Source organism: Halichoeres trimaculatus, unplaced genomic scaffold (genome assembly GCF_033239565.1).
Source record: "Halichoeres trimaculatus isolate MK-OKI-2021-1 unplaced genomic scaffold, fHalTri1.1 fHalTri1_scaffold_13, whole genome shotgun sequence".
Classification (NCBI taxonomy): Eukaryota; Metazoa; Chordata; class Actinopteri; order Labriformes; family Labridae; genus Halichoeres; species Halichoeres trimaculatus.
In genome coordinates this window covers 14041263-14066424 of record NW_027437191.1, presented here as the reverse complement: position 1 = coordinate 14066424, position 25162 = coordinate 14041263, and the positions used below count along the sequence as shown (strand labels likewise).

Genomic DNA, 25162 nt, shown 5'->3' with positions numbered 1-25162 from the left:
GGTGGACAGGTAGACAGGTAGACAGGCAGACAGAGCATTGTGCACCTCAAAAAAAAAAAACTGGGGCTGTTTTAGACTATATATTGAAAATCTACGCCCCACCTCATGTTTATGGTCATACCTGTGTAATCAGAGCTTTTAACACTTGAAAAACAGCTGTTTTGAGTACACTTTGTATAAGGATAGACTTGTACCCTGCAGTAGCTCACTGTGCACTCTGAGGAGCTGTTTAGCACTTACTGCCGTGGGAGATGGAGCTTTAGTCGGCTTAGTTGGCCAGACAGAGCCCTGGTGATAATGGCCTGCTGGCCTCTCCCAGATCCTGTTACACTGCTGGGGACACACAAGCTGCTCCGTATTTAGCAGCAGTCGTCTCTGCTGAGAGCTGAGACTGTAACAAAGCCGGCAGCCGTTCCCTCTCACCTCGCAGTGAAAGTCTCAAGGAACAAATAACTCTGGAGGAAATGGAAAGTGTAGGGCAGTCTGTTCATTACATTTCTATTTACTCTGCGGAGACTGAGGAACAAGTACCTTGTGTTTTTCTTTAAGCTTAAAGTGTTGCTGCACAGCATCTTCAAAACAAGCTGACCTAAGCTCAGGAGGAACTCTGAAGCAGAAACTTAATGTATGCTTTTAGCGGATGTTTTCTTTGTATTGCACTCTCCTCTGAGCTGCGATGTTATTGGCTACTCTTGTCACAGGAGAAAATCAGTTCTTTAACTTCTTTAAAAGAGTGTTAGAAATGCCACTATGAGAAAAAGAACTAAGGTTGTTTTGGAGGCTAAATAGTTCTGGGATTTCCCTTCAGGTGTATGAGGCCTTTTCAAACTCTAGGTTGTGTGAGAGGTATATACAACATACTGATAGATTTATTGAAAATAACTCCAACTTAATTATTACTGTTAGAGGTAGCCCGATACATCGGGCGGCTGATATATCGGGCCGATATTTGGACATTTGTCTCTATTGGCCATCGGCCGTATTTTCTTTTAAAAAGCCGATTTTTGATCCGTTGTATAAAATGCCGCAATTTTTGATCAGGCACAAAAAGATGAGCACCTCAAACTTGTGGAACCACTTGGATACATTACATACTTTTGTTCAAATTATATTAATAAGTTTAAATTTCTTTTTTGACATTTTAAGAAGAGTGTGAATGTTTACTACTGCTTGTTACATTGTGTGTTTACTCAGACAAAATATTTCATTGTTTTGAAAGCTGAATAAATGTTCAGAGGACTGGACACGACTTGTTGTAATAGATTTCTTTTAGTTGCTCAGAAATTGCTGCTTCTCACAAAAATGTGATAAATATATATTTATTTAACAATCGGCCTGAATATCAAATTGGAAAAATCGGCTATGCATATCAGCATCGGCTGCCCAAACTTGGAAAGCATCGGCATCGGCCCCCAAAAAACCCATATTGGTCGACCTCTGATTACTGTTAAATGTATGTGCTTGTTGACAGCCTTGTTGTTGAGGTTGTCAGTGATACCCATGTGTTTATCTGTATACATCAGCAGCTGCAACAGTCCAGACAGTCCACCTCTGTAAACTATCCTCTTTGATGAGCCTTGAGAAATCAATTTGTTCCCTTGTCAGTTGATTGAGATAATTTTACACTCAGTCCGTCAGCAGTTCTTCAGCCTGACTCGGTATGGCTGGGTAAGCTCTGTGATTCTGTGTTGTTCGAAACACAAACAACAAATGGCAAAGCCAGAATGGGGTAAGATGAGGATTTCTGAATTATCTGGCCACATTCTGTCAGAGACAGCGAGCCTTCCCACAGTATGACAGCAGCCATGCTTGATGTCTTACTTCCAGCTAAATAAAATCCGGATCTGAGGAGCTGTATGCAACACTATTTCCAAAGGATTTCCATTTTTATGGTGTATAACAACCCTGAACAGCACAGGCAGTCATTACAAGGAGGCTTTTTCACACATGTATATGGTATCTATCTGGTTTTTGAACGGTGACAGAGAAATTAAAAAAAATATGTCAAACAACACACATTCACGTCATCTGTTGGGTCAATGATTGCATCTCATCTTTCCAGTTAAAGAGAGCAAAGAAAGAGCTCAGACAGAAGAAAACTTCCAGGAAGCACCAGGACTATTTGTCATTCACTGTGCAGAAGAAGGCAGGGAAGAAAGTTACCTGAACATAATGTGTGGAAGTTTGCAGATGATAGTAGGTCTGCTCTACAGATCCCAGTCGTGATCGCCTTTAGAGGTTTGGCTCTTGCTGAAGAGAGGGAACAGACTGTGCAGGAACAAGCTAATGTGCTAATTTAATAAAGAGACAATATGAATGGATGGTTTGGAACAATGGGACCTGACCCTAGCATTAGCACGTGTTAAACAAGAGACAGATTTTAAAGAGCATGGACTGGTGTCAGTCTGGACTCAGTGAAGTGGTCTGTTTCATTTTCTAACAGTTTCTATTTTACCAAACTATATAACAAGTACAGTGTTAATAAAATACAAAACAAGGTTTTATTGACATCGACTTGGTGTGACTTTTCCACTAGAGGTTGAAAACTCAAAATAAATATAAATAATACTCATTTAATACCAAATTTATGGTGTCTCAATTTCTATGAATTGCAATGTGGCTCTAAATTGAGTTTTTTTTTTTTTTTCCAGGAACCCTTGTCTACTCTGGTCAGATGTAGGCTCAAGATTTTAGGAAAATATGCGATGTGACAACATTGTTTCATAATACAATATCAGAGAAATAGGATTAAAAAAGCAAGTCAAAGAGAGAACATTAGCTTTAGCTAACAACTTCTTGGTTGAAGTCATTGTGACACAGGACTGTTTTCACCATATGTGTATATAACTCCACGATAAATGGTCGGATTGCTTTGCAAAACAATACGAGACAAGGTCACCATAATTTCTGACAGATGTAAAAGTACGATCCAGATCCTGGCAATATTCTGGATATTGAGATCTGGGATATGAAATATGTACTGGGTCATCATAATCTTCAACACTGTCAGGAAACAAATTATTGTACAAACCTGTTATGACTGTGAGTCATAATGTATATTTGTTGTGTCATGTGTCTTGTGAGGAGTTTTGTGTTTCCCTCCCTCCTCTCTCTGTGCTCTTCCTCTGAGCCTTCTCAGGTGTGGCGCATCCTGATTGGGCGATGAGGAATTGGCGCATCCGACGCCGACTGGAGGAGCGCTGCGGAGGGGCGTAGCGATTGGTTGGGAGCTGATGGTGGACAGTTTAAAAAAAGACAGAGTGAGCGGAGACGCCGACCTTCCTCCCTCCTCACTCCCAACGTTCGCCACAGAGCAGCAGCAGTTGTTTGTCTAAAAAACTGAACTTGTGTGGAGATTAAATGTAATGATAAGTTGTAAGTTACAAAGCAGTCTGGTAAGTAGGGGAGAGTGTAGCATCGGGTTGTTTTCTCCTGTTTTCAGTTAGGGAGTCATTGATTAGGTTTTATAATATTTTATTTGTATTAAGAAGTCAGGTAATATTTTTTGATTTATAGAAGAGTTTTGTAGTTTTTGTTTCGCTTGCTCTCCCTGAGGTAAAGTTAATTCTTTTTGTTTGTAAGAAAAAAATAATAAGAACAATTAAATTTTCAAACCGTTTTGGACTGCAAACATTCTTGTTTTCGCGTTTTTTGTATGGTGTGTCCTTGGGAGTGACAAAGGAAAGGTCCTTTTATGTTACATTCAGTAACCCCTAGGCTGGGCGTAACAAACCTGCAACTAACACCAAATTGTAGCAGACAGTCTGCTGAAAGGGAGTATAACATTAAAGTAGGACTAAAGTGTTGCGTGAGAATCACAATATGCTTGGAGGAAGTCTGCGCTCTCTTTGTGCTTTTCTAGTTTCAAAATGAGTCCTTAACACAGCTGATTACAACACTTTGTTGATACCATTTTGACTGAAGGTGGCATGATTGTAGAAGTGACTACAGCCATAAAGGAAAAGGATATAAGTATAAACACGATTCAACTCCACAGTAGCTGAACTCAAGTCTCACTGGGGACATCTTTGTATGTATGAAATATTTATACATATGAAGTGAACAACTCTCCTCATTCCTTTTTTCATCAGTCAACTGTGTCAGTATCCAGGGGGCATTCTGCCTTGAAGGTCAGAGCCACACAGCCCAACTCCCAATTCACACATACTTCAGCGTGCTGTAGTCCATCAGCGCCCTGGTTTTCAGCGCTGAAAAACTAAAACGTGTTGATATAGCTGCTTTGCTGAGACTGGATTTAAGGCTAGAACCAGCAGTTGTCAAAATCATAGAGAAAAATAGTGTTTTAAGTTGTGTTTCATTGACCGCTGTTTCAGCCTGTTGAAAATAGGTAATGGGCTTTAACATCTGATTTCACTCTGTCTTCAACCAAATTTTAATGTTGAAATTCTAGATGGCACTCACTCTGAAGCTTTATTTTACTGCATGTTGAGAAAACATTAACATAACTCCGGGGCCTCAAACTTTTACACAACCTAACAGTACAGCATCTGAAGGCTGTATCTAGTACTGAAGTTTAAACTCCTCATTCTAAGATTATCATTCTATTTAGAATGATTTACACCATATTTGGAAAAAAACCTTGTGAGTCTCACTCTCTCATCATTCAAAGTTTAATAGAGCAGTGGATTCTTTGCATACAGCGGAAGTGCCATCTGTTTAGCCCATGGTCTACATTGAAGCACAGGGTTTGTGCACCATAAACAACATCTATGTGTGTATGAGCACACAACTGCAGCAGAAAATTGTGCTGATACTACAATAACTTCAATATCATGGACATGTTGCCATTCTTCATTTTTTAATTAATCTACTGCACGATCACACACCACTATTGTGCCCACACTGGCCCTCATTTATCAATCATGCGTACAACCAAAACATGGGTGTATGTTTATTTCAAAGGATACTCTCAGATCTCACGCCAGGTCTAAGTCCATGTACGCAATTCATGTCAGAGAGGAGCATGGTGCAACAAAGTAAATCAGTCTGTGGAAGAGAACTATTAGATTGTATTGGTGCAGTTTCTTACAGACAAAGATTCAGAGATTAATCAATTAAAGTCTAAAGAAAAGATCCATAAATTAAATTAAAACACAGGAAATTGCTGCCAACAGCATCTACAGCAATAAACCTGCTGACGTGTTTTTTTCTGACTCTCTTTAACGCTGCTTTTCTGGCTGCCAAACAACAAAGCTTCATTTCTCTACCTCTGTTGCTGTGGTGTCGATCTCCAACACAAAGAAGTCTCTTTCTTTCGTAATGCTTCCCTCTATGTCATATCTGTGGATTAACGCCTGAATTACACCAGATATGTCTGCAGTGTGACTCCGTTGCGCTGCGTCTTGACTGCGTTTGTCAACTTACACTGGCTGTGGGTTCAGTCCCACAAGCTGCATGACTGACAGACAGCTGGAGTCATGAGACCGAGGAGTTCCCGCGCTTCCCCCTCCAGTGATAAGTCTCTCTTCATTCATGTTGAGCTGTAAAACCTCAAACCTGTTGACTCCTGCTCTGATTTCACTCATTATGTTTGTTTGTTATCGTAGTTAAGCTAAATACGAACTGATTTTGACATGGTCTGCTTTATTCTGACTTGGTGTTTTTAGGTAGATGCTCTAAATTTCCATTGTTTTTCAGCCACCAGGTTTATCAATACCTGATCAGACGTTCACCATAACTGACCCTGGTAAACTTGTTTCATGAATCACATGTTGACGTCACTCATTCCTACACCCAAATCTGCCCCAGATTCCTCTCAAGATTGATAAAAGGGGGCCACTCTGCTTATGTTTGAGTTGCAGTTGATTGTGCAGTCCCTTCTGGATGCGAACTTGGATTTTGTGACTCTTTTTTCACTGAAAGCTATAACAAAGGATTAGAGCTGCGACAACGGATCGATAAAATCAAATAATTGATTCACTGTGCTGTGTCATTACTGTATCAGTTTGTCTTCAGTTTATATGTCTTCTTCGTTTTTGTTGGATTGTTTAGCAACTAGCTAAAGGTGCATTACTGCCACCGACTGGACTGGAGTGTAGATTACCTGGGCTACGGGGCTGTATGCATCACGTGTAAACAGAACAGCATGGGGGGAGGTCATTAAACTAATGTTAGCATTAGCGTTAGCTGCTACAGATAGTGGTAGAGCACAGGGGGTGAACTTTTTGATCTGCAGTTGAAAAGATTGAAGACACATTTTTATTTATTTGCCTTTGTGGCCCACTAAGTTCTTAATCTGATGACATAACAATACATTTTCTGGTATTTTGCCCCAACTGTTGATTCTTTAAGGGACAATACATTTATGTCATTTGTTATACTTCATTAATGTAGGCACCTGGTCAGTTTAATTATGTTCAAACATGCTGTTTCTTTGTCTATATCATTAAGCAAACAAAAGTCATCAACTAAAATAACACTGCACTGTTCAGTTTTGCAAATTCTACTATTATGCATTGTCATCCTTTTTTTTTTTGATTCACTAATTAATTGTAAATATAATCGTCTGAGTAATTAATTACTAAAATAATTAGAGCCCGACTGATTAATCGGCCCGACCGATTAATCAGGCTGATTATGCCTATCACCGATTAATCCACATCGGCCAAAATGTAGCCGATTATAAGAATTTTTGCTCCACAGAGATTCTGTCACTCCTTCTCCTGTATGTCTGTGTGTTGGGCTGCACACTGCGTGAGTGCCCGCCCCCTCCGTCCACTATTATGAAATGTAAGAATATAAAGTAACGTTTTAACATCGTGTTAGTTGCTTTTTTGTGAGATAAACAGAGATAAATACTACTGTTAATTCACATGTCTATCATTATCTAATCTATAATACGGCGTTTTAACGTCGTGTAAAATGTTCATTTTGTTTTTACATTTTTTTTCCTTTTATACTTACTGTGTTTACAGTTTGACTTCTTTATTTATTATTGTGTTTACAGCTTGTTCTTATTCATCATTGGTTAACTCTACAGTTCTTATGTTGACAGTTTTATTATTAAAGTTCCTTGTTTTCATTTTTTGTTCTGTCTCTGTCTTGAATCATATGGGTATTATAATGATTTGTGATCATATAAAGCATATATCATGTGTATATCAATGAATTTATTATATATATCAGCCGATATATCGGATATCAGTCGATATATTGGATGTCAGCTTTGTTTTGCCCCCAGTATCGGTGTCGGCATCGGCCCCAAAAATCCCATATTGGTCGGGCTCTAAAAATAGATAAATGTTTTTTTTTTCTTGCCAAAGAATCTTTATTTCCAGGAGCTTTGCTTTTTGAATCTCAGAAGTTGAGATACTAAATTATACTTTCAACTGAGCTGTATAAAATTGGAGAAAAACCTGTAAGAACCCATTCTTATCAGGAACCAAGTGTTTGTCAGGTCTTTTATTGGCATTGTACCCTCTGTTCTCTTCCAGAGTGTGCCACTCTCCTTTGTGGGTATATGAAGTGTTACTAGTGCGATGCTTCCCTTCCAGACCCAAGGGTGAGTGATTTATTTCTGTAGTCACCCGTCAAACAAAGGTTGCCTGTTGTCATTCTGACAAGCAGCCAATCTAATCAGGCTGAATGATGATGGGGTGGACACATGCTAATTAACATCATCATCCTCAGCATCGTGGAACAAAGGACGCTCCTTTTGACATGCTTTGGCAATTCTCGTCAGCACTGTTGTTTGTGTCTGTACAGTTGTAAGCGTACACAATGTACAAATGATAGAGTTTGTGCTTCTCTGAATATGTGTGTGTGTGTGAGTGTGTGTGTCTTCACTGGGAAAAAAGTATGAATCATAGCTGAGTAGTTGGAGCCCGTGGGCAGGGTGGCATTGGTTCATCAGAGGGCAGACGAGCCGCCCGCACACTTTGACGAGACGGTGAGCACAGCAGTGAACTTCAAATCCAAACGCTGTTCAGACAGAAAATTCCAACGCTGTTCAGAGACAATGTGTAGTAACTCGAGCTCAAGAGGCGAGCCAAAGCAGCCTTTCCATCTGGCGTCCAACACAAGCCAGTCTGTTGAGAATGATCGCATTTGAGACTGAAATATTTAACTGGAATGCACATCTTGTGGAGTAGAAAGTGGGAGTCCCACTAAAGATTTAAAGAGATGTGTCAACATCTTATTTTGACTTGGTGAATGAGTTGGTTCCCTGAATTGTTCCAGAATGAACGTCGTTCAAGGAGACTCTGAGCATAGACATTACAGAGGAAAGCTAATAAAGCCCAACCCCTGAACAACACAGTGTAAAAGGAGTTTTATGGGGACTGTGACTTGAATAAATGATTCTTGGGAGAATGAATTTCCACAAGGATCCTGGACATCAGGACCGAACCACATCTCATCATGAGCTGATCTCATGCCACTGGGATGATGTCTGTGCCACAATCAGTCAGTACTTCAGTCTGGTTATTGGCTAGTGCCCTGATGCTACAAGTCTCAACTACCCCAATGTAAACAAGCACAGTTGGTAGATGGTATCTTGTATTTTGATTAAGAAAACACAAACAAAGTTAGAGGTTGGCTGTATCTGGTTAAACTGAGGAGAAGTAACACTATCAACCAGCAGGGAGGACTAAAGGCTGGTGATGCTAGCTCAATTTGACATTCCTTTTGAAGTGTTTGATGAGTAATATTTAAGAAACTGTTTTGACAACTTGTCTTCACTTTATACTTGTTGATTGGTTGGAATTTAAATTTCCATTTTCCTTGGAGATATGAGGTTGAGAAAAACTACTGATTCAAAGAAATATGACATTCATTCACTAACATTTCCACTTCCTTTTCTTACTTTGATTTCAGCCCCTTTGCTTGTGTACACCAGTAAAATTATCTGTCAACATTTTCGATATGTTTTGCTTGAGTTGGTTAAAGTTTGTTTTACCTTTGAGCATTTCTTTCAGCTGAAGTTAAGACACACACCGATCTCACAAGACCTTCACCATCCAAAAGAGATCCTCAAGTGTGAGGGAGAAATGCTTGAATAGCAAGCCGACAAAAAGTGCTGTCCACTTACAGCAGCTGCTGTCTGATATTATCTGTGTTTCCTGCACGAAATCTCTCTTTGACTTCACATCGTCTATGTCCTTCCTCTCTTCTTCTCATCCCTTTTCTCGCCTTAAGCAGACCTCACATTGAAAAAAAACTCCCCTTGCTTCTCTTCTCCTCTCTGCTTTCCTTCACTTCATCACTCCTCCCTCCCCCCTCTCAATGCCTCTCCACGTCTCATCAACTCTTCAGACACAGAGTCTCACTGGAGCTCCCATTACAATGCCCAGGGTGCATCACCGCTCCATCTCACGGTAATGGATTTCCAATGCTTCGACCATCTTCCTACCTGTCACGTGGTCTTGTCTCCTCCCTGGGTAGCACCACTCTGTAAGCTGTTTAGAAATGCATGAATCCTCTCTGTGTTATTGTACTCATTCCATCATTACTCACTCCCCAGACAGAGCAGCAGAACACGACCCCCACCTGCTCCTCCTGCTGCACCAAGTCAAAACCGTGAGGACGGCCTCTGCTAGGGAGCAGCAGCTCATCACGAGAGTGATAAGCTCCAAATGGTATACAAAATTGAGTCATTATGCTGGGTTATATAAGAAGAGTGGATAGGAATGCAGGTTATTGTTCTAATCAGCCCTTGGTAAGGAGGAAATTAACTCAGGGAACTGAACTTGGCTTTGTTAGCTGTGCCAGAATGTGCCAAATTTCTCACAGCTCCTTGGTGCCAAATTAAAGAATGTGAGAGAAATTCTGTCTCATTGCTGACAATCAACGGTATTTTGATTAGCTGTGAAAAACAATTTGATACCCAAGGTTTGTATGCTTTCTGGGAAACTATTAACGCAGTTACAGCACAATTTGAAACCAGAATCCTGCTCAACTGTCTTGAGGGTTACAGGATTTTCAAGTCCTCACAGTCCAAGAATGACACAAAATAAACATGGTTGATGCATGGCTGAATCAACGCACCAATACTTTACATTACATTACATAAATCTCTGACAGAAGTGACCACATTCATCACAGAACTGACGGGTCTCACGTTTAAATGCCAGTCATCACAACCACCTGAACTAGTTTCATCCTTTTCAGTCCTTTCCATTACAAAGCTCCTGGCTGGATGGATGCAGACAGTGTCTGATTCATGGCTGGGCTCACACCCACTCATGGCTTTCATTTCTCTACAAAAATAAACACTTGCACAGCATTTCATCACCCCAAAAAATGACCACCTCTGTCCTTTCAGTATGCTGCTGGTTGTGTTCTCACAGCCACAGCAGACAGAGACAAGAACAATATTGAAACAGGCTTCTTGCTTCAATAGCTCTCAGAGACAAGAAAGAACTGCATGGCCTCTGAATAAATATGCTTTCATATGTACGTCCAAGTATGTGGGGCTGAGAAAGCAGCTCAAATGAGAGACAGGGGTCTTACCTTTGGTGTTTTTGTGCACTTTCCATTTCGGGCATCTTTTATATACGCAATATCCAGCAGGTCTGTGTCCTGTAAACAAGAAGAAGAAGAAAAAAATCAGTATTAATGTCAACACTGCTAATTCAGGAGCTTCAAAGTCAGTTGTGGTCAAAAAGACACCCTGAGCCCACAGGAGTCGTTCAAGATCCAGGAACCTTTCATCAACCAATTCCAGCTCCAAACCTGCCACCCATCGCTAGAAGCTTTGTTTGTGTGTGTGTGTGTGTGTTTGTGTTTGAACAATGTGTTTAGAGACACACATTAGCCTCAATTCCAAATGCCATGTGGGTATCATTCAGCATAAATGGATGCTTCTCTGTTGACACTCTGCTCTGCCAAAGCGTCATTGTAATGTTGGACACAGAATCAGGACAAACAAAAAAGTTCCCATATTGGCTGATGACCTGGTTGAGTGAGCCAAAGCACAATTTCTTAAAAGGAGTTTGAGGGATTTGTCATGTGAATGCAGATTGATGGAGGTAATGTGGAAGTGCACAGATCTTAAGTCTGAGAGTCCACCTCAGATTGCAGACATCCAGCAAAGGGTTGTGGCCAGAGGTTGAACCAGTTGAATCAGTTGTTACCAAATGAGCTTTTTACAGCACAAACGAACATGTAAAAACGGTGTTGTGGAAAAAAAGGCACAACAAACCATTTTTACTTAAAGAGTTTTTTCCTATTTACTTATCCACTTTGAATGTATCGAGGCCATGTTTTGTGCATTAATGGGGCACAGCAGATCTGACTGACCTGTGGGCCCATTGTAGCTGTTAGCCTGGTGGCTAAAGTATTTCTAACATGACAACACCAATGATAAGCTTTAAAGAACTTCTTTAGAAAGTAATAAATCATACCACTGAGACAGTGGCCATGTTTTTTTTATTATACAGGCCAAAACTAAAGAAAGACACACTGCTGGAAAGGGAAAACTTGGCTGATTGCATAAAATTCCACATAAACACGATTTCTTTTGATACTCTTCCATAAACACGTGCCACATTTCAGCTGTGAATAAAAGTAATCTTGCAGAGCTGACAGCAGCTATCAAATGGCCATGGAAACAAAAACAATACTATTTGACAAAAAAGGAACCAAGTGCTCTGTACAACAGCTGTGGGAAGTGGAAATCTTGGCTCCACCACTGATTCATTATTTATACAAGTGTGGGAAACCATGTCAGAGCTCCTTGTTCCGTCTTCAAGCTCCAATATTTCACCTTCTTGATGAAGAGCTCTGAAACAATTCCCAAACAATGTGTAAATGGGAAGCTTCTTACAGTTGCCTCACACATCACACACATGCAGCCACCCGTCATTTAACAATTTAACAGAGTGTGTCAGGCTTATTTGCAAGCCTAAAGTCCCTCAAACAGCCAGTAATGTGGTTAGCAACGAATACTCAGAAAATGCAATCATACAGAAGTCTCCTGCTGCCTTCCTTCCTTCATTTATTCACCTCATCCCTTTATCTGTCTGGTTTATCTCTCTTTCTATCTCTGAGCAGAAGCCAGGACATGGAGTGGAAAATTAACCAGAATGAACTGTGTGTCCACTCAGCATTAGCTGGGGAGACAAGGTGTGATGGAGGCTTGACTCAATCTTCAGTATCTGACCATCTCAAAGCCGTGAGATTTGAGGAAAACTGCACCCGGATTTTCTTTCTTATCTGTATACCTGCAATACCAGACCCCAAAAACAATTATTATTTTCAATTCATGAAGTCTGGGTTTATTTTAGATTATCACACCTGTTTCGGTAGATTTATACTTCTGATTCCGGAGGTACAACAGTAGATAAACCTCAGATCATGATCGTTATTCTGTAAACAAACTCGAAAAGAAGGGACTGGGTGCAAATTACATTGGGGAACAACTTGGAGAAAAGAAATTCAAGTTAGTTTTTTTTGCTGATCAAAACTCAGATTGGCGTGCTGATTCCAAAACTGCATTCATTTTTTTTCCGGGCACGTCAATTTTTTTCTCCACAGCTTACCCTCCAGACAAGCAAAACTCCACTGATTATCTGTACTAAGACTTGCCGGTTGATCACGACTGGACTCATCTACAGCTATGTAGCAACTTGTTAGTGCAGTCACAATTGAGTGAGTGTAGTGAGAGGTGTGTGCAGCTCTCAATAGGTCAGAACTATCAATATCTGCAAACAGAAAGCTAAGAAGGAATTAAAGGATTTGTGCTTTTTTTCCTCTTAACCTTGTAACCATGGGCATACCGTTGTAAGTTTGTTTTATGCTGTTATTTTCAGTTTTCAAAGCTTGTATCCATTCCATCTTAGTGTTTTATTTACAAAGGTATATATTTCCTTTGTTCCATATCAGTGGAAATTGCTCTAAGACTGCAAGGGATGCTCAGCTTCCCCTAAAATGTCCCCCAAAAAGTGGTGATATGTACTGCTGTGTGTACATTTCATTGACAAAATATGAGCTAGAATTTCTTCATCTTTTGTTCAGAATCAGCTACCTATCACAGGAAACTGGCTCCACCTCCTTCTCATTCATCCCGCAGCGTCTCAGCGATTTAACACAGTCGGACGCTCAGCGTCTTCTGACTTCAGCGGGGAAGCGTAGAGTGGGTTGTTCCACTGTGGAAACTGGACAGTCATTGGATAAACGCTGGGCTTTGTCCCGCCCATCAGACGCTCAGCGTCTCTGGGGGTCTATGAGGCAGTGGGCTGGCCTGGACGCTGGGCTTCTGCATGATGATTGGATGATCTGTCTGAGGCCAAATCCCTTTTTGATTGACAGTGAAATGAGCCAGTCAGCAATTTTGAAGTATAACCCTCCACCGGAGCATCTTCTGAGCTCTACATTTACTTGTTCTGGACTGATCCGGAGGCTTTATCGATCCCCAGCGAGTTTACCTTACTTAAAAACGACGACCGTTGTGTTTAGAGATTCTCTCTCTTTTCAACAATAAGCAGCTACAGCTACAGCTGTGGAGCTTCTCCTCCTGTCACTCACACTTACAGTCTGTCGTAGTCTCACGTAGCAGCTCCAGCTGCTAGCAAGCTGACACGGAGAGTAGAATTTACGTTTAAATAAATAAACAAATTTATGATGTAGGCCAGAAAAAATGAGCTTCCCCTCCTTGACTGACCAGCAGCTGCCACTGTTCCAGATCATGTTGGCTCCTTTAGCTTCTCCAGTAGCCCTATCCTTTGTTAAAACACAATATGATTAAATTAACATTGCAGTCATACCTGTTTCTTTTATATTTTATTGTATGTCAATATTTGAAGATTTTCATTTCAAGCACATATCTGAAAATAATTTTTCATATTTTTTTTAGGAAAAGGAGAACCTATAGTTAAAAAACATAATGTGATAGAGAAAAAACGAGATCAGTTTTGGATCCTGCAACCAAAAATTAGTCAAGAGCAGCTGTCAGACATTATTCAACAAAAACTGTGTTCCCCAGTGTTTATGGTCACTAAAGCAAATGTTTCAGATATATGTGTGCAAAGCCACCATCAGTTTCTGCATTAAAGCAAGCTCCCCTTTGACTATAATCCACAAGGACAAGTTATTCCTTCTCTGCTCCCTCAATTAGGCAGTCCCTGTTTGCACAGAGAGAGCCTTTGAGTCAAAGGTTAACGCCTACATCAGGACTGCAAAGGCCTACTTTGAAGTCTCTTTAGAGGGATGACGCTCCACATGGGGCCCGGTGGAGCAGCGGGGCTCTAGGAAGCAGCCTGCTGATGGGGTCCGTTTTTGTGCCCTCCAGCCTTGCACAGTTAAACCAGATCTACGCTGGTGCAGCGCTGAAGGTTGTGTTTTATGCTAAACAGCTGACTCATTACAGGTAAAGCAAACTGCCTGTGTGGACATGTGACTGAGATGTTACATGTGTAGCTGTTACTGTAACAGCCAAACAGCGATGTAAGCGCTCACTGCAGAGGCTAACTCATTGTACAGATGTAAATAAAAGTTGATGCCAGTGACATTTTATTAATATTGACTTGGATTTATAAGTGCAGACGCTGCAGAGTGAGTTAATGAAAGTACTTTCTTTCGGTCTAGTGGTTGCAGCCATTGCTGCTTCTATTTAATTTCTCTCATTTATCTCTTCTGACGTACGTTCTGCTCATTTTTGTCATTTCTCTTTATTTATCACTCGGCCTCGGGATCTTTCTTTCTCCGTCTTAATTTCTCTCCCTCTCTCAGGGAATTTCTGTGTGCTAAAACCATTAGGGCAGTGATAAAAAAGCCTATAAAGATCCATGGCATGTCCAGGAAGTCAGCAGGGCCAGCAGGGAGAAAGGCACAGAAATGAATGGACATGCTCAACATGCGGTGGCCCTGGGCTCTGTCTGTCTATCCCGCTGTCAAGACTCTGTCCACAAAGCGTCAGCAGCATTCTGCCTTTACTTAAACATTAAACCCATTTCTTTTCAAAATAAGGAGGCTGGTGTTGAGTGACACAGCAGGAAATTCATCATTGATCTGTGAGTTATTCTGCTGCCAAGTCTGCTTCTGCTGGCTTCAGGCCCTTTTTACATCTTTTCTAAATGCCATGTTCCTGTGAATGACCCATCTCTTTCATCCTTTGACTTAAATAACACTGAGCTCAAGAGTGGATGAAATGTGATGTATAATATCTTGACTAGAGACTTACCCTTGAAAATAATCTGCTACAAGGTGCTTGGAGTAAAAAAAAAGTCCATACAAAATATCTACAAAGAGGCTTTCAGAGTCCAGGTCCTAGTTGGTTGGTTTTACAACAAAGAGCCTGCTGCCCTTTCAAGTAACAATCTCTCACAGCTATACAGGTACAAGCAATGGAGAAGTGTGCAGGTGTGGAAAAGGGAGAGACACAGAATGGACGGTAGAGCCAGGGAAAAGTGGATAAGTGGAAGTGGGCAGACTGAAAGCAACAGGTTAGTTTGCTCATTTACCAACAGCATGCTTGACAGCCTCGGGGCTCAAAATGGATGTTCACTCCACAGGGCTCAAGGCCTCTGCTGAGCAACGGAGACAAGGAGCAGAGAAAGAAAGGAAGGAGGGAGAGGTGAATAAGTACAAGGCAGAGGGAAGAAGGGGGGAGATGTTTGAGACAGAACTGATTGGTCATTACATCGAGGTCACTAAGAGGGAAACATACAAGCTTTTATTTGAAGAGGACAGAAACTACAGGAGTGTGCTAAGACAGCAATGACAGCTATAAATTTATGACAGCTACTGGTGTATTTATTTGAATAATAAACAAGTAATTGATCACTAGCTTTCAGTTGTTCCACTGTGTAATGTTTCATCTTAAGCCTGCACGTCAAAGTCAGATTGCTTGCGAGTCAGATGCAGTTTACTTGCACTTCAGCTGACAGGCTGCCGGTTTGTGTCATGAGGTCACACATACTGTGCTCGTATAACATGTCAGGGTGTCCCCTAGCCCCCCTCCCCTTGCCATCTCTTGTATCCAAAACAAGCTCTCATAAACACAGCCTGTATGCAAGGACTCTATCTGTTAAACATAGCGGACCACAAAGCAGTAGAAGAATACAGAAGCAGATTACAAGGTCCCAACCAAGCGGCAACCTCTGGTCTGAGAATATGAGACAATGCAGAATCTGCTGCTTCTGGAGTGTTTGTTTAAGGCTGGCTCCAGAAGTACTGAAAGTCACATACACACCAAGCGAAAAAAAACATTTTCAAAGCAGAAATTAACCTATTTACAGTCTGGTTCAAAGACGTCTCCTGTCTGAGTCGCTAATTTTACTACCGCCACCCAGTGTACGGGGGGGTGAATTTTCTTCTAACTCGGCTGTTCAGAGGATATTAAAAATCGCGAGCTGCCCCAATAAGAGGCACAGATGAGGGTCACGTGACCGACAGGCACCCTATGGCTGTAGGCGAAGCCCTTGCCACGACCAATATAGCCGCTATAGCCAAACAGACGGGTGACGTCGGTGAGACTACGTTCATGTTTTAAACAGTCTATGGACCCAACGTTGTGATCACATGTACATCCAAGAGGTCCAACTCAGTCAGTCTGGACAGTTTGGAATAAAACATCCTCCTTGTAACACATAATCTTCCCACTTCTGTGTAGACTTTATAAGTTATCTTAAACTAAATAAACAATAAACTACAGTACAAATAAAGTTCACTAAATTTGCTTTTTGTCATGTTTCAAACAATGGTGCAACATAACCGCAAATAAACACATTACTTTCGCCAAAAGTCATCTTGAACAAAGAAAAGAAGTGTAAAAAGAAGCTCTGCCCTTCATTTATTCACCTCTAGAACAAAAGTATGTCACAAAAAGAGTCACATTTTTACAACAGTGGGTGATCGTGCTTGTGGGAAACAGAGTGTTTATCCCAGAAAAACAATAGATTATGGATAATCCTCACAGCACCTTTGACAATGACTCAGACTCCACTCGGATTTGAACTCTGAGGATTGATGCAGAGCTACATGAGACTATTACACAGCACAAAGCACACTTCTGAAAACTCCAACAGTTTCCTCACCCCCGCTTCCTCCAGTCATAGGATTTTGGGCATCGATGTGTTCCACATCTCATAAACAGAGCCAGTACTTATAAACAACACAACACACTAAAGCTGCACAGGTGCTGTGTCTGTCCCTGTAAGTGGCCCTCTGGTGACACTTGGCAGCCCAGGAAACATGTCCTGTAACAAGGGAAAATGATGTGTGGAGAGCTGTGCTTGAACCTACTTGAGAGTCACATTCACTCTGCTGCTGCTGCTGCACTCCCAGGCTCCTATAGAGTGACTCTAACAGCTCTGCAGCAATAAAGTCACAAACCTCACCTGAAGGGGCTGACTAACTAAGAGAGGAAGAGGAAGAGAAAAGTGCTGCATAGAGACAGACAAAGGAGAAGAAAGCTTGTTTGTAGGAGGGAAATGACTGGATAAACATATGCTCAGCTTTGGACAAAAATTTGCTTCCAGCTGTAGATAAGAAGGCTTCACTCAGAGAAGAAACTGTAACATTTGAGATGATTTCCATCTTTTAAACTCTTCATTAGCCAGTATGAAGTGAAGGGTGGCAGCAGGAGAAAGAGGGAGCTGAGGTATGGCATGCGACAAAGGCCGGGAGCCAAACTGGAGAGTCTTATATTGCTGTGAGGCTGCCTGAGGGTCTATTTGAACTGAGCAACTAATTCACTCTGTTTTCATGGGTCCACTTTGCTCCATGTCCCCAGTTCATTCTGTTTCTTCTTCTTTGTAATTTCACAGAATTAAAACTAAATCTTCAGAGCAATCACCAACAAAGGTCATTTTCTGTTTGACAAAATGAATGTGACTGAAAGGGTGTTTCGTTTTAAACTCTTGAAGGCCTCTGGAGTAGGAGGGTAAAATCTCCCAGATGAAAAAAAGAGGTTGTGGATGGTTGATCCAAAAAATGGAGTTAGGGCTGCATGATATGGCCAAAATCCAATATCTCAATAATTTTAGGGTATATCAGGTGATATTCTGATTTCTCCTCAAAATCACTGTATAAATGTTGAATCCAACCTTTTAATGCATAAAATGACATCAGTATAATTATTTAAGCAGACCTTTCAGTTGGATTTTTTACATTTAAATGCAAAAAGGGGAAAATCTCAATCAGATCAAGTTTAGCGAACCTATTATTTTAAACCAAACTTTTTGTAGTTACATATTTTTAGTCCCAGTAAAATAATTTATTCAGATTTATTCAACCGGCTGATTTGATTTCATTATATTATATTATATTATATTATATTATATTATATCATATCATATCATATCATATTATATTATATTATATTATATTATATTATATTATATTATATTATATTATATCATATCATATCATATCATATCATATTATATTATATTATATCATATCATATCATATTATATTATATTATATTATATTATATTATATTATATTATATTATATTATATTATATTATATTATATTATATTATATTACACTTTGAAAATTCAATGAACTAAAGTTGGAGATAATATTACTTTGATTTCCATAAAGCAGCTACCTGGATAATGTTGGTCATGCTGAAAAGACTCCAGTGATGTCTGTCTTTGAGCCTGGGGTCTGGTTGAATTGTATTGCATTTGGGTTTGTCTTCTGATTATATCCCAGCTTGCAGTATTTTGGTATTCAGTTGTAAAATAGCATCAAACTCCTCTGTTGTCGTGTATGGAGCAATGCACAGTGAGGTGCCGTGACTGAACGGCAAGCAGGACAGAGTGCGCAGAAAAGCGAAAGTAACTAAAAGGCTTCAGATGACTAAAATATGACTAAAACTAAATGGTGTTATTTATAAGACTCAGACTAAATCAGAATTTGCAGTTAGAATTAACTCAGCTACGAACAATTAGAGGTGCTGCTCGGGCATCCACTCAGAAAATGTTCCAACACTTCTAACCTTTAAGACTGCTGAGTTTTTGAAAGGGTACAATCCTCTTCCTGAGCTGAAAGACAAATGTTGTGTTGAAGCAGAGATCTCAGCCAAGCATTCCTCACACCAGCCGCCCTGTGGGAGCAACACAAGTTTTTCCTCTACACTTTACCCCGAGTAATGGTGTAAATTATGCAGAGATGTTTCCAGCTTTCACTAACCTCATGCACTCCACTGGACCAGTGAATGCCATCATGCTTCTAAGCATTTTTGAGCTGTGATGCGCTGCACCTAACCCCAATTTGACTTGACATTTTGAAGATGTCCTGTTGGAAATTTGAGCAGAAGGGAACAAAAAAACATTCTTGTCATGCTCGAGAGCATTCCTAGGTTTTTGTAAATTGGCTGGGGAACTTACATTAACTTGTGCAAGCTTTTGATCTTCCTAATTACTGATTGTTCTAATACTTATTAAGAGATGTACGGTGGCTGATAGGTGTCAGCCAATTTGCAAATGCAACAACAGGAATGCAAACACCACAAAGCCAATGCAAAAGCCATGACACAACAGAAGAACGAGAGTTAAGAGACAGTTTTCCTAACGGACACAGAAAAGTTGTGAAAGTAAGTTAATGATTGTTTTCTTTTATAACTTAAGCAATGATAAATATAGCTCTAATGCTAACATCAATAAAGAAATATTACAACTATAAAGGATACTACAAGGCAACACCTCTACAAAGCTATATTTATCATAGATGAAGTTAACCATTTACTTACTTTTACAACTTTTCTGTGTCCGTTTGGATTGGTAACCTCTAATAACTTCTGTTGTGTTGTAGTGTTTGCATTTGTGTTGCCGCTTTTGCACTCGTGTTGTGGCATTTGCAAATCATCTGACACCTGCTGGCCGCCATAGAGATGATCTGTTGCTGCAAAACTTGTCTGTACCAGATGTGTTTATTGACAACCTAGATTTAGGCTGCAATGATAGGCTCATAAAAAATGAGGTAGGAGTTGTGGTCACATTGTAAAGACAGGTAAAAGGTCAAAAACCTGTTGAATGACAATTTTAACTCTTTGCTCATGTTATGGCTGACTCCTTTTACGGTTTAAACGTGTTTTTGGCTCTTTATCCACCTGCACTTGTCTGTATTCTCCTGAAAAATTTGTACATTCCAGTGTTGCATGTCGTGCATGAAAGATCATTCAGGACATTTTTGTTGCACCAGTTTTATATATTTAGAGTTATTTCATTATCCTTCTCCTGCAAATTGCATGGCACTTCTCTCCGTATTTGCTCCCCTTCCTCGTCTTATTGTTTAAAGCCTGCCACTCTGTATTGTAAACACTGTAAATAGGAGCTGCAGTTGTTCCTTAATTACTTGTTTGCTGTCATTACCTCCCACTGTTGCTTCTTGAAGTCACGTCCCATTACTTTACTGTATATTTTCAATGGCTTTTAGTGGCTGCATCTGCCAGACGCCAATAACAAAACATACAGCTGAGCCAAGTTTCACCACCAGCCTTTAAAGTGATACTTCGAGATGGAACAAGTTGGGTCCTATCACAAGGTTTAGGGCAGAAATTACCCCTACAGCAGTGTTTTTGTGCAGCAGAAGCCCAGGGCACACGCACCAAACACCCCCTCCTTGCTTGTCAGACGGTTTCCTCTGCATTCAGACGGGGCCATATTTTACTTGACCACAAACACAAATAAACAGACTCCCACCGAAAAAATATGATATCGGTCTGCATTCGCACTTTATTCAGAGAATTTTCAGCGCGTTACTTTCACACAAAAACACAGCTAAATAAGGCTCTAGTTCTCATCGTGTTGTAAAACGGCGCTACCTCCGCTGCAGAGCCACAGCTGGCTACGAGGCGCTCGCTGCTTAGTGTATCAGTCTGCGCACGCGGCGTGCCAGATATAAACAAATGCAGGTAGTCTGCCAGGACGAAGAGACACGATGAGAACTAGAGCCTTATTTAGCGGTGTTTTTGTGTGAAAGTAACGCACTGAAAATTGTCTAAATAAAGCGTGAATGCAGACTGATATCAGATTTTTTTTGCTGGGAATCCGTTTATTTGTGTTTTTGGTCAAGTAAAAAATGGCCCTGTCTGAGTACAGAGGAAACCGGCTGACGAGCAGGGAGGGTTTATTTTCGTGCGAGCGCCCTGGGCTTCTGATGCACAAAAACACTGCTGTATGGGTAATTTCTGCCCTAAACCTTGTGATAGGACCCAACTTGTTCCATCCCTAGTATCACTTTAAGGTAATTTTGTGTGGATAAGGTATAAACAAGTTGGAGAGATTGGAGACCGATCCTATTTCAGGGAGTAGTATTTACTCACACCTGAAGGGGTCTTAATGTTATCTGTCAAAGCAGAACAGGATAACACTCAAAGTAAGTTCACACACAAGGCATGTTTTGAAATATGATAAGAATTCATCATGCTGGATTTACAGCTGCTCCAATTCGACTTCAGACCCTCTTTCTGAGGAAGTTCACGTCTGAATTTAAATAAGCTTTTCTAGAAGATTAACCAAGGTCAGTAAAGACTCAACATGTAGAGCCAAGACATAAATTTGTGCAGTCTCGTGACTTTGAGTATAGTTTTTTTGTTGGGTTCAAGGTGAGACTGATGCAGAGAGGACACAGATTAGAAGTCGGAGCACTTTGGAGAAAAAACAAGGGAAGGCAGCAAGGAAGTAGTGAGGAAGGGATGGCTCTGAGGGCACAAACACTGAAGCCAAGAGATGGAGAGGAGGGTGGCTGCGGTTGATAGTGGCTATCAGCAGCTGACACGCTCCACAAAACAACCAATGCTGAGATAAAGGCTGCGGGGAGCTTTGTTCTATACATCAGCGCACACATGCACACACAGCAGGTAATACACACACACACAAACACAACACTGTATGGAGAAAGAAGAGCACACACAAAAACTCGAACTGGCCTATCATCAATCTGCAGCGTCTGCCGTGTGCGCTCATTATAAACACTGGAGGACTGAAAGGGATCATGAGAATGGCTCTTCTTTTTCCTCTTCTCACTACAGTCACCATTTTCCTTTGCAGCACCAGGATAATCAAATCTGGGACACACACACACACACACACACACACACTTACATACACGGTTATGGATGGAGCATAGTAAGGGGTTCTGGAGGGAGTGTGCTCCTCTCTGACAGATAGCAGAACCAAACAGGATGACAGAGAAAGCAGCGCTGCTTTCCTCATCTGTCCATCATCCCCTCTTGTTCCCTCTCTTTCTCTCCGTCTTTATTATGCTTCTGGTTGGATCTGCGCTCCCCTCCTCCACTTCCTCCTCACTCCCCCTCTCAGTCTCACCCATGTCTCCCTCAGCTGTCTTGGACATGCGCCTGTCTCACTTGTCTCTTCTAACCTCTCCCTGGACATCTGCCTCCTTCGTACCTCCTCATTCTCCTTTCATGCTAGCGCCCGTCTCCTCCAGCCTTGACAGCAGCTCCTGTGTCGATGGATGACAGCTCACATCTTGTCTTGTCTGATCCCTTACCAAAACACACACACATACACACACGCACATGACTGCTAACCCACTACTCTCCACGCCTCCCTTCATCTTCACCCCTCCACATTATTTAAGCTCCTCTATCTCTGAGGCTTCCTTCGGGCACACTGGGGATGACTCTTATCGGCTGTGATGAAACATCTGAGATCCCCTTTGGAGCTCCTGAGGTGACAAACACACACTAACATATGTGCAGGAATGCATCAGGGCACGCACACACATACAAATGTAAATAATCCCAGGAAGGATGGCTGATGTGATTAAGGGCCAGACAAGACACAAACACTGATGTGCTTGCACATGTACTTGACTTCTTGATGTGATGTGATGTTTTTAATGAACCATCTTGTTTCCTCTGGGCATCTTTGCAATATATATTTCTATTTATATTCTCCTCCTGGATATTAAACCCTGCATGTCTTTGCATATTACAATTTCAATACAAATGGAAACAGCTGGCACGCAAGTGAAAAGACAATAAGCTACATTCACCCACACCACGCCTCTGTGCTGTCTACAGGCTGGAGTGAACATCGTGTGATCGTGTGTTTGTACTGAAGCTCTCAGCTAAAACCCTTTGAGAATCACTGCCAGTGGCACATACAGTACAGCCACAGCACTCCTCTTTCACATCACCTCATTTAGACACCTCCTAAGTGCAATCCATCGGCTCTTTGAAGTCAGGACAAAGCAGACGGCTGAGAGAAATGTATTTTTCACTTTCATTCTGCAGGCAAAGATCCCCGGCGTTCTCTCTGTGTCTGTGCTGCTTCCTCTTCAAGATTCTTTCCAACACAGCTTTGGCTATCTAACGTCATCTTCACTCTTAAAACAGTGGTTAGGCCAGTTCATAAAATGGGAAGCAGATTTTTAAAGGTTTGTGTTGTTTGTATTTAAGACCAGATCTGTCAATCAGGTATCCTGCAGGTTGAGTGTCCATATTTTATTGTTTCTGCAAACTGTTTGAAACTACATCAGAATAAAACCAAGTGAAATACCTTTTCACAGCTTCTGATGCTGTTGGCAGGATTAACATCAGACATATGAAGCTTCTCAGAAACCATCCAAATAAAGTACTGCAGAGCCGCAGATACTCTGCCTATCAATTCTGGTGTTACAGGTGCAAGAAAAAAAAATGGCACAGAAAGCAAATAGAAAGAAAAAAAAAACACAGATAGAGAGGAGTGACAAAATGGTCCCAGCATGTCAACTGTCAATTTAATTGGTTACAAGCCTTCATGATGGCAGACCTGCCTAAGGGTACATAGGCAGAGTGCATGAGTGGGACAGGCACTAAGTGGCAGAGCATGTTTTTGTTTGGAGGAATTTGATCTTAATACAGTTATGGACAAGAGCTGACAGCACTGCATTTATGTTACAAACACAGACTGTATAAAACACGGGCATAGTCTCCCTGACGTCACCTGTCTGTTCCTGAAACAGATTTTGAAGCAGATCGGCTATCACGGCCATATTATTAGTGGCAAGGGCTTCGCATACAGCTATAGGTTTCCCGTCAGTCACGTGACCTGAGCTGTGCCTCTAATTGGACGAGCTCGTGATCCTAATATCCTCAGAGTTAGAAAAAATTCACCCCCCGTACAGTGTGTGCCGATAGTAAAATTAGCGAATCAGACTGGAGACGTTTTTTTGAACCAGGCTGTAAATAAGTTAATTTCTACTTTGAAAATGGCTTTTTTTGGCTTGGCATGTATGCGACTTCTGGTACCTCCGGAGCCAGCCCCATGCGAACACTTGAGAAAAGGAAGATTTTAGCATTTCTGCGTTGTCCCATAATTTTAGTCCTGAGGTCGCCGCTTGGTTACAACTAAACAAAGCTCTGTGCATGAGTATTGATGGAATAACAACATCCAATTGGTCTGACCAGAATGATGGGATGAGCAGAGCTCAATAGGTTTATTAAGGTTCAGGCTCTGTGTCCTAAGGTGAACAAATTAAAATGCAATTAGGACAAAACAACAAATTATTTAACCTTTTTCCCTGACACGGTATTCAGAACAAAGTGATCTTCTTTGCTTCTACAAAGCATACGCTAAACTAGGGATGCACAATATTGATTTTTGCCGATATCCGATATGCCGATATATCGAAACCCCTTTTGGCCGATACCGATACCGATACCGATAATCACAAGTTTGTTTGTTTTTTTCACTGTAAAGAAAGCTAAGTCTATCCTGTACTGGCATTTATATGTTACTCTTATTGTGACGGTCTTATTTGTTTAAGAAACACACATAAAACAAGACAAAAAACATTTGACTTTACCATAAATAAGAAATGTATTATTTTTTCAAACTCAAGACATTCAGTATTGAAATACAGCAAAATAATTTCTTTAGATCACATGAACTTTAAATGTACAATGCATTTTTAAAAATAACCAAGTTGCATTTGATTATTTTAGAGCTACTGTAACAACCTGGTGACAGACACAGAGCTCTGCAGTGCAGATAAATGAAGTGCTACATTTTATTTAAGGAGCTTATTTTTCAGATGGAAAATAATAATAATCCTAACTGAATAGCACCTTATCGGCTGTGCATATCAGCAGAAATTTTCATCGTATCTGCCGATACGATAAACGTGTTTTTAACCTTTTTCAGCCGATACCGATATTGTGGCGATAATATCGTGTATTCCTACGCTAAACCGTCTGAGATGCTTCCTCACAGGCATACACAACACATCAGGCTGTTTGGAT

General features: G+C 40.9%; 1 protein-coding gene across 3 annotated transcripts in view; it reads right to left on the bottom strand.

The window, feature by feature from the left end:
- plcb1l (phospholipase C beta 1-like) overlaps positions 1-25162 on the bottom strand; it is a 160387-nt gene that overhangs the window by 101825 nt on the left and 33400 nt on the right. For all 3 annotated transcript variants that reach the window (XR_012599435.1, XM_074685038.1, XM_074685036.1), the window contains exon 3: positions 10471-10539. Coding sequence is in view for 2 of the 3 variants with exons in the window: in XM_074685038.1 (XP_074541139.1) it covers positions 10471-10539 (69 nt within the window). In the remaining variant the exon portion in view is untranslated. The remainder of the gene's footprint in view (positions 1-10470; positions 10540-25162) is intronic.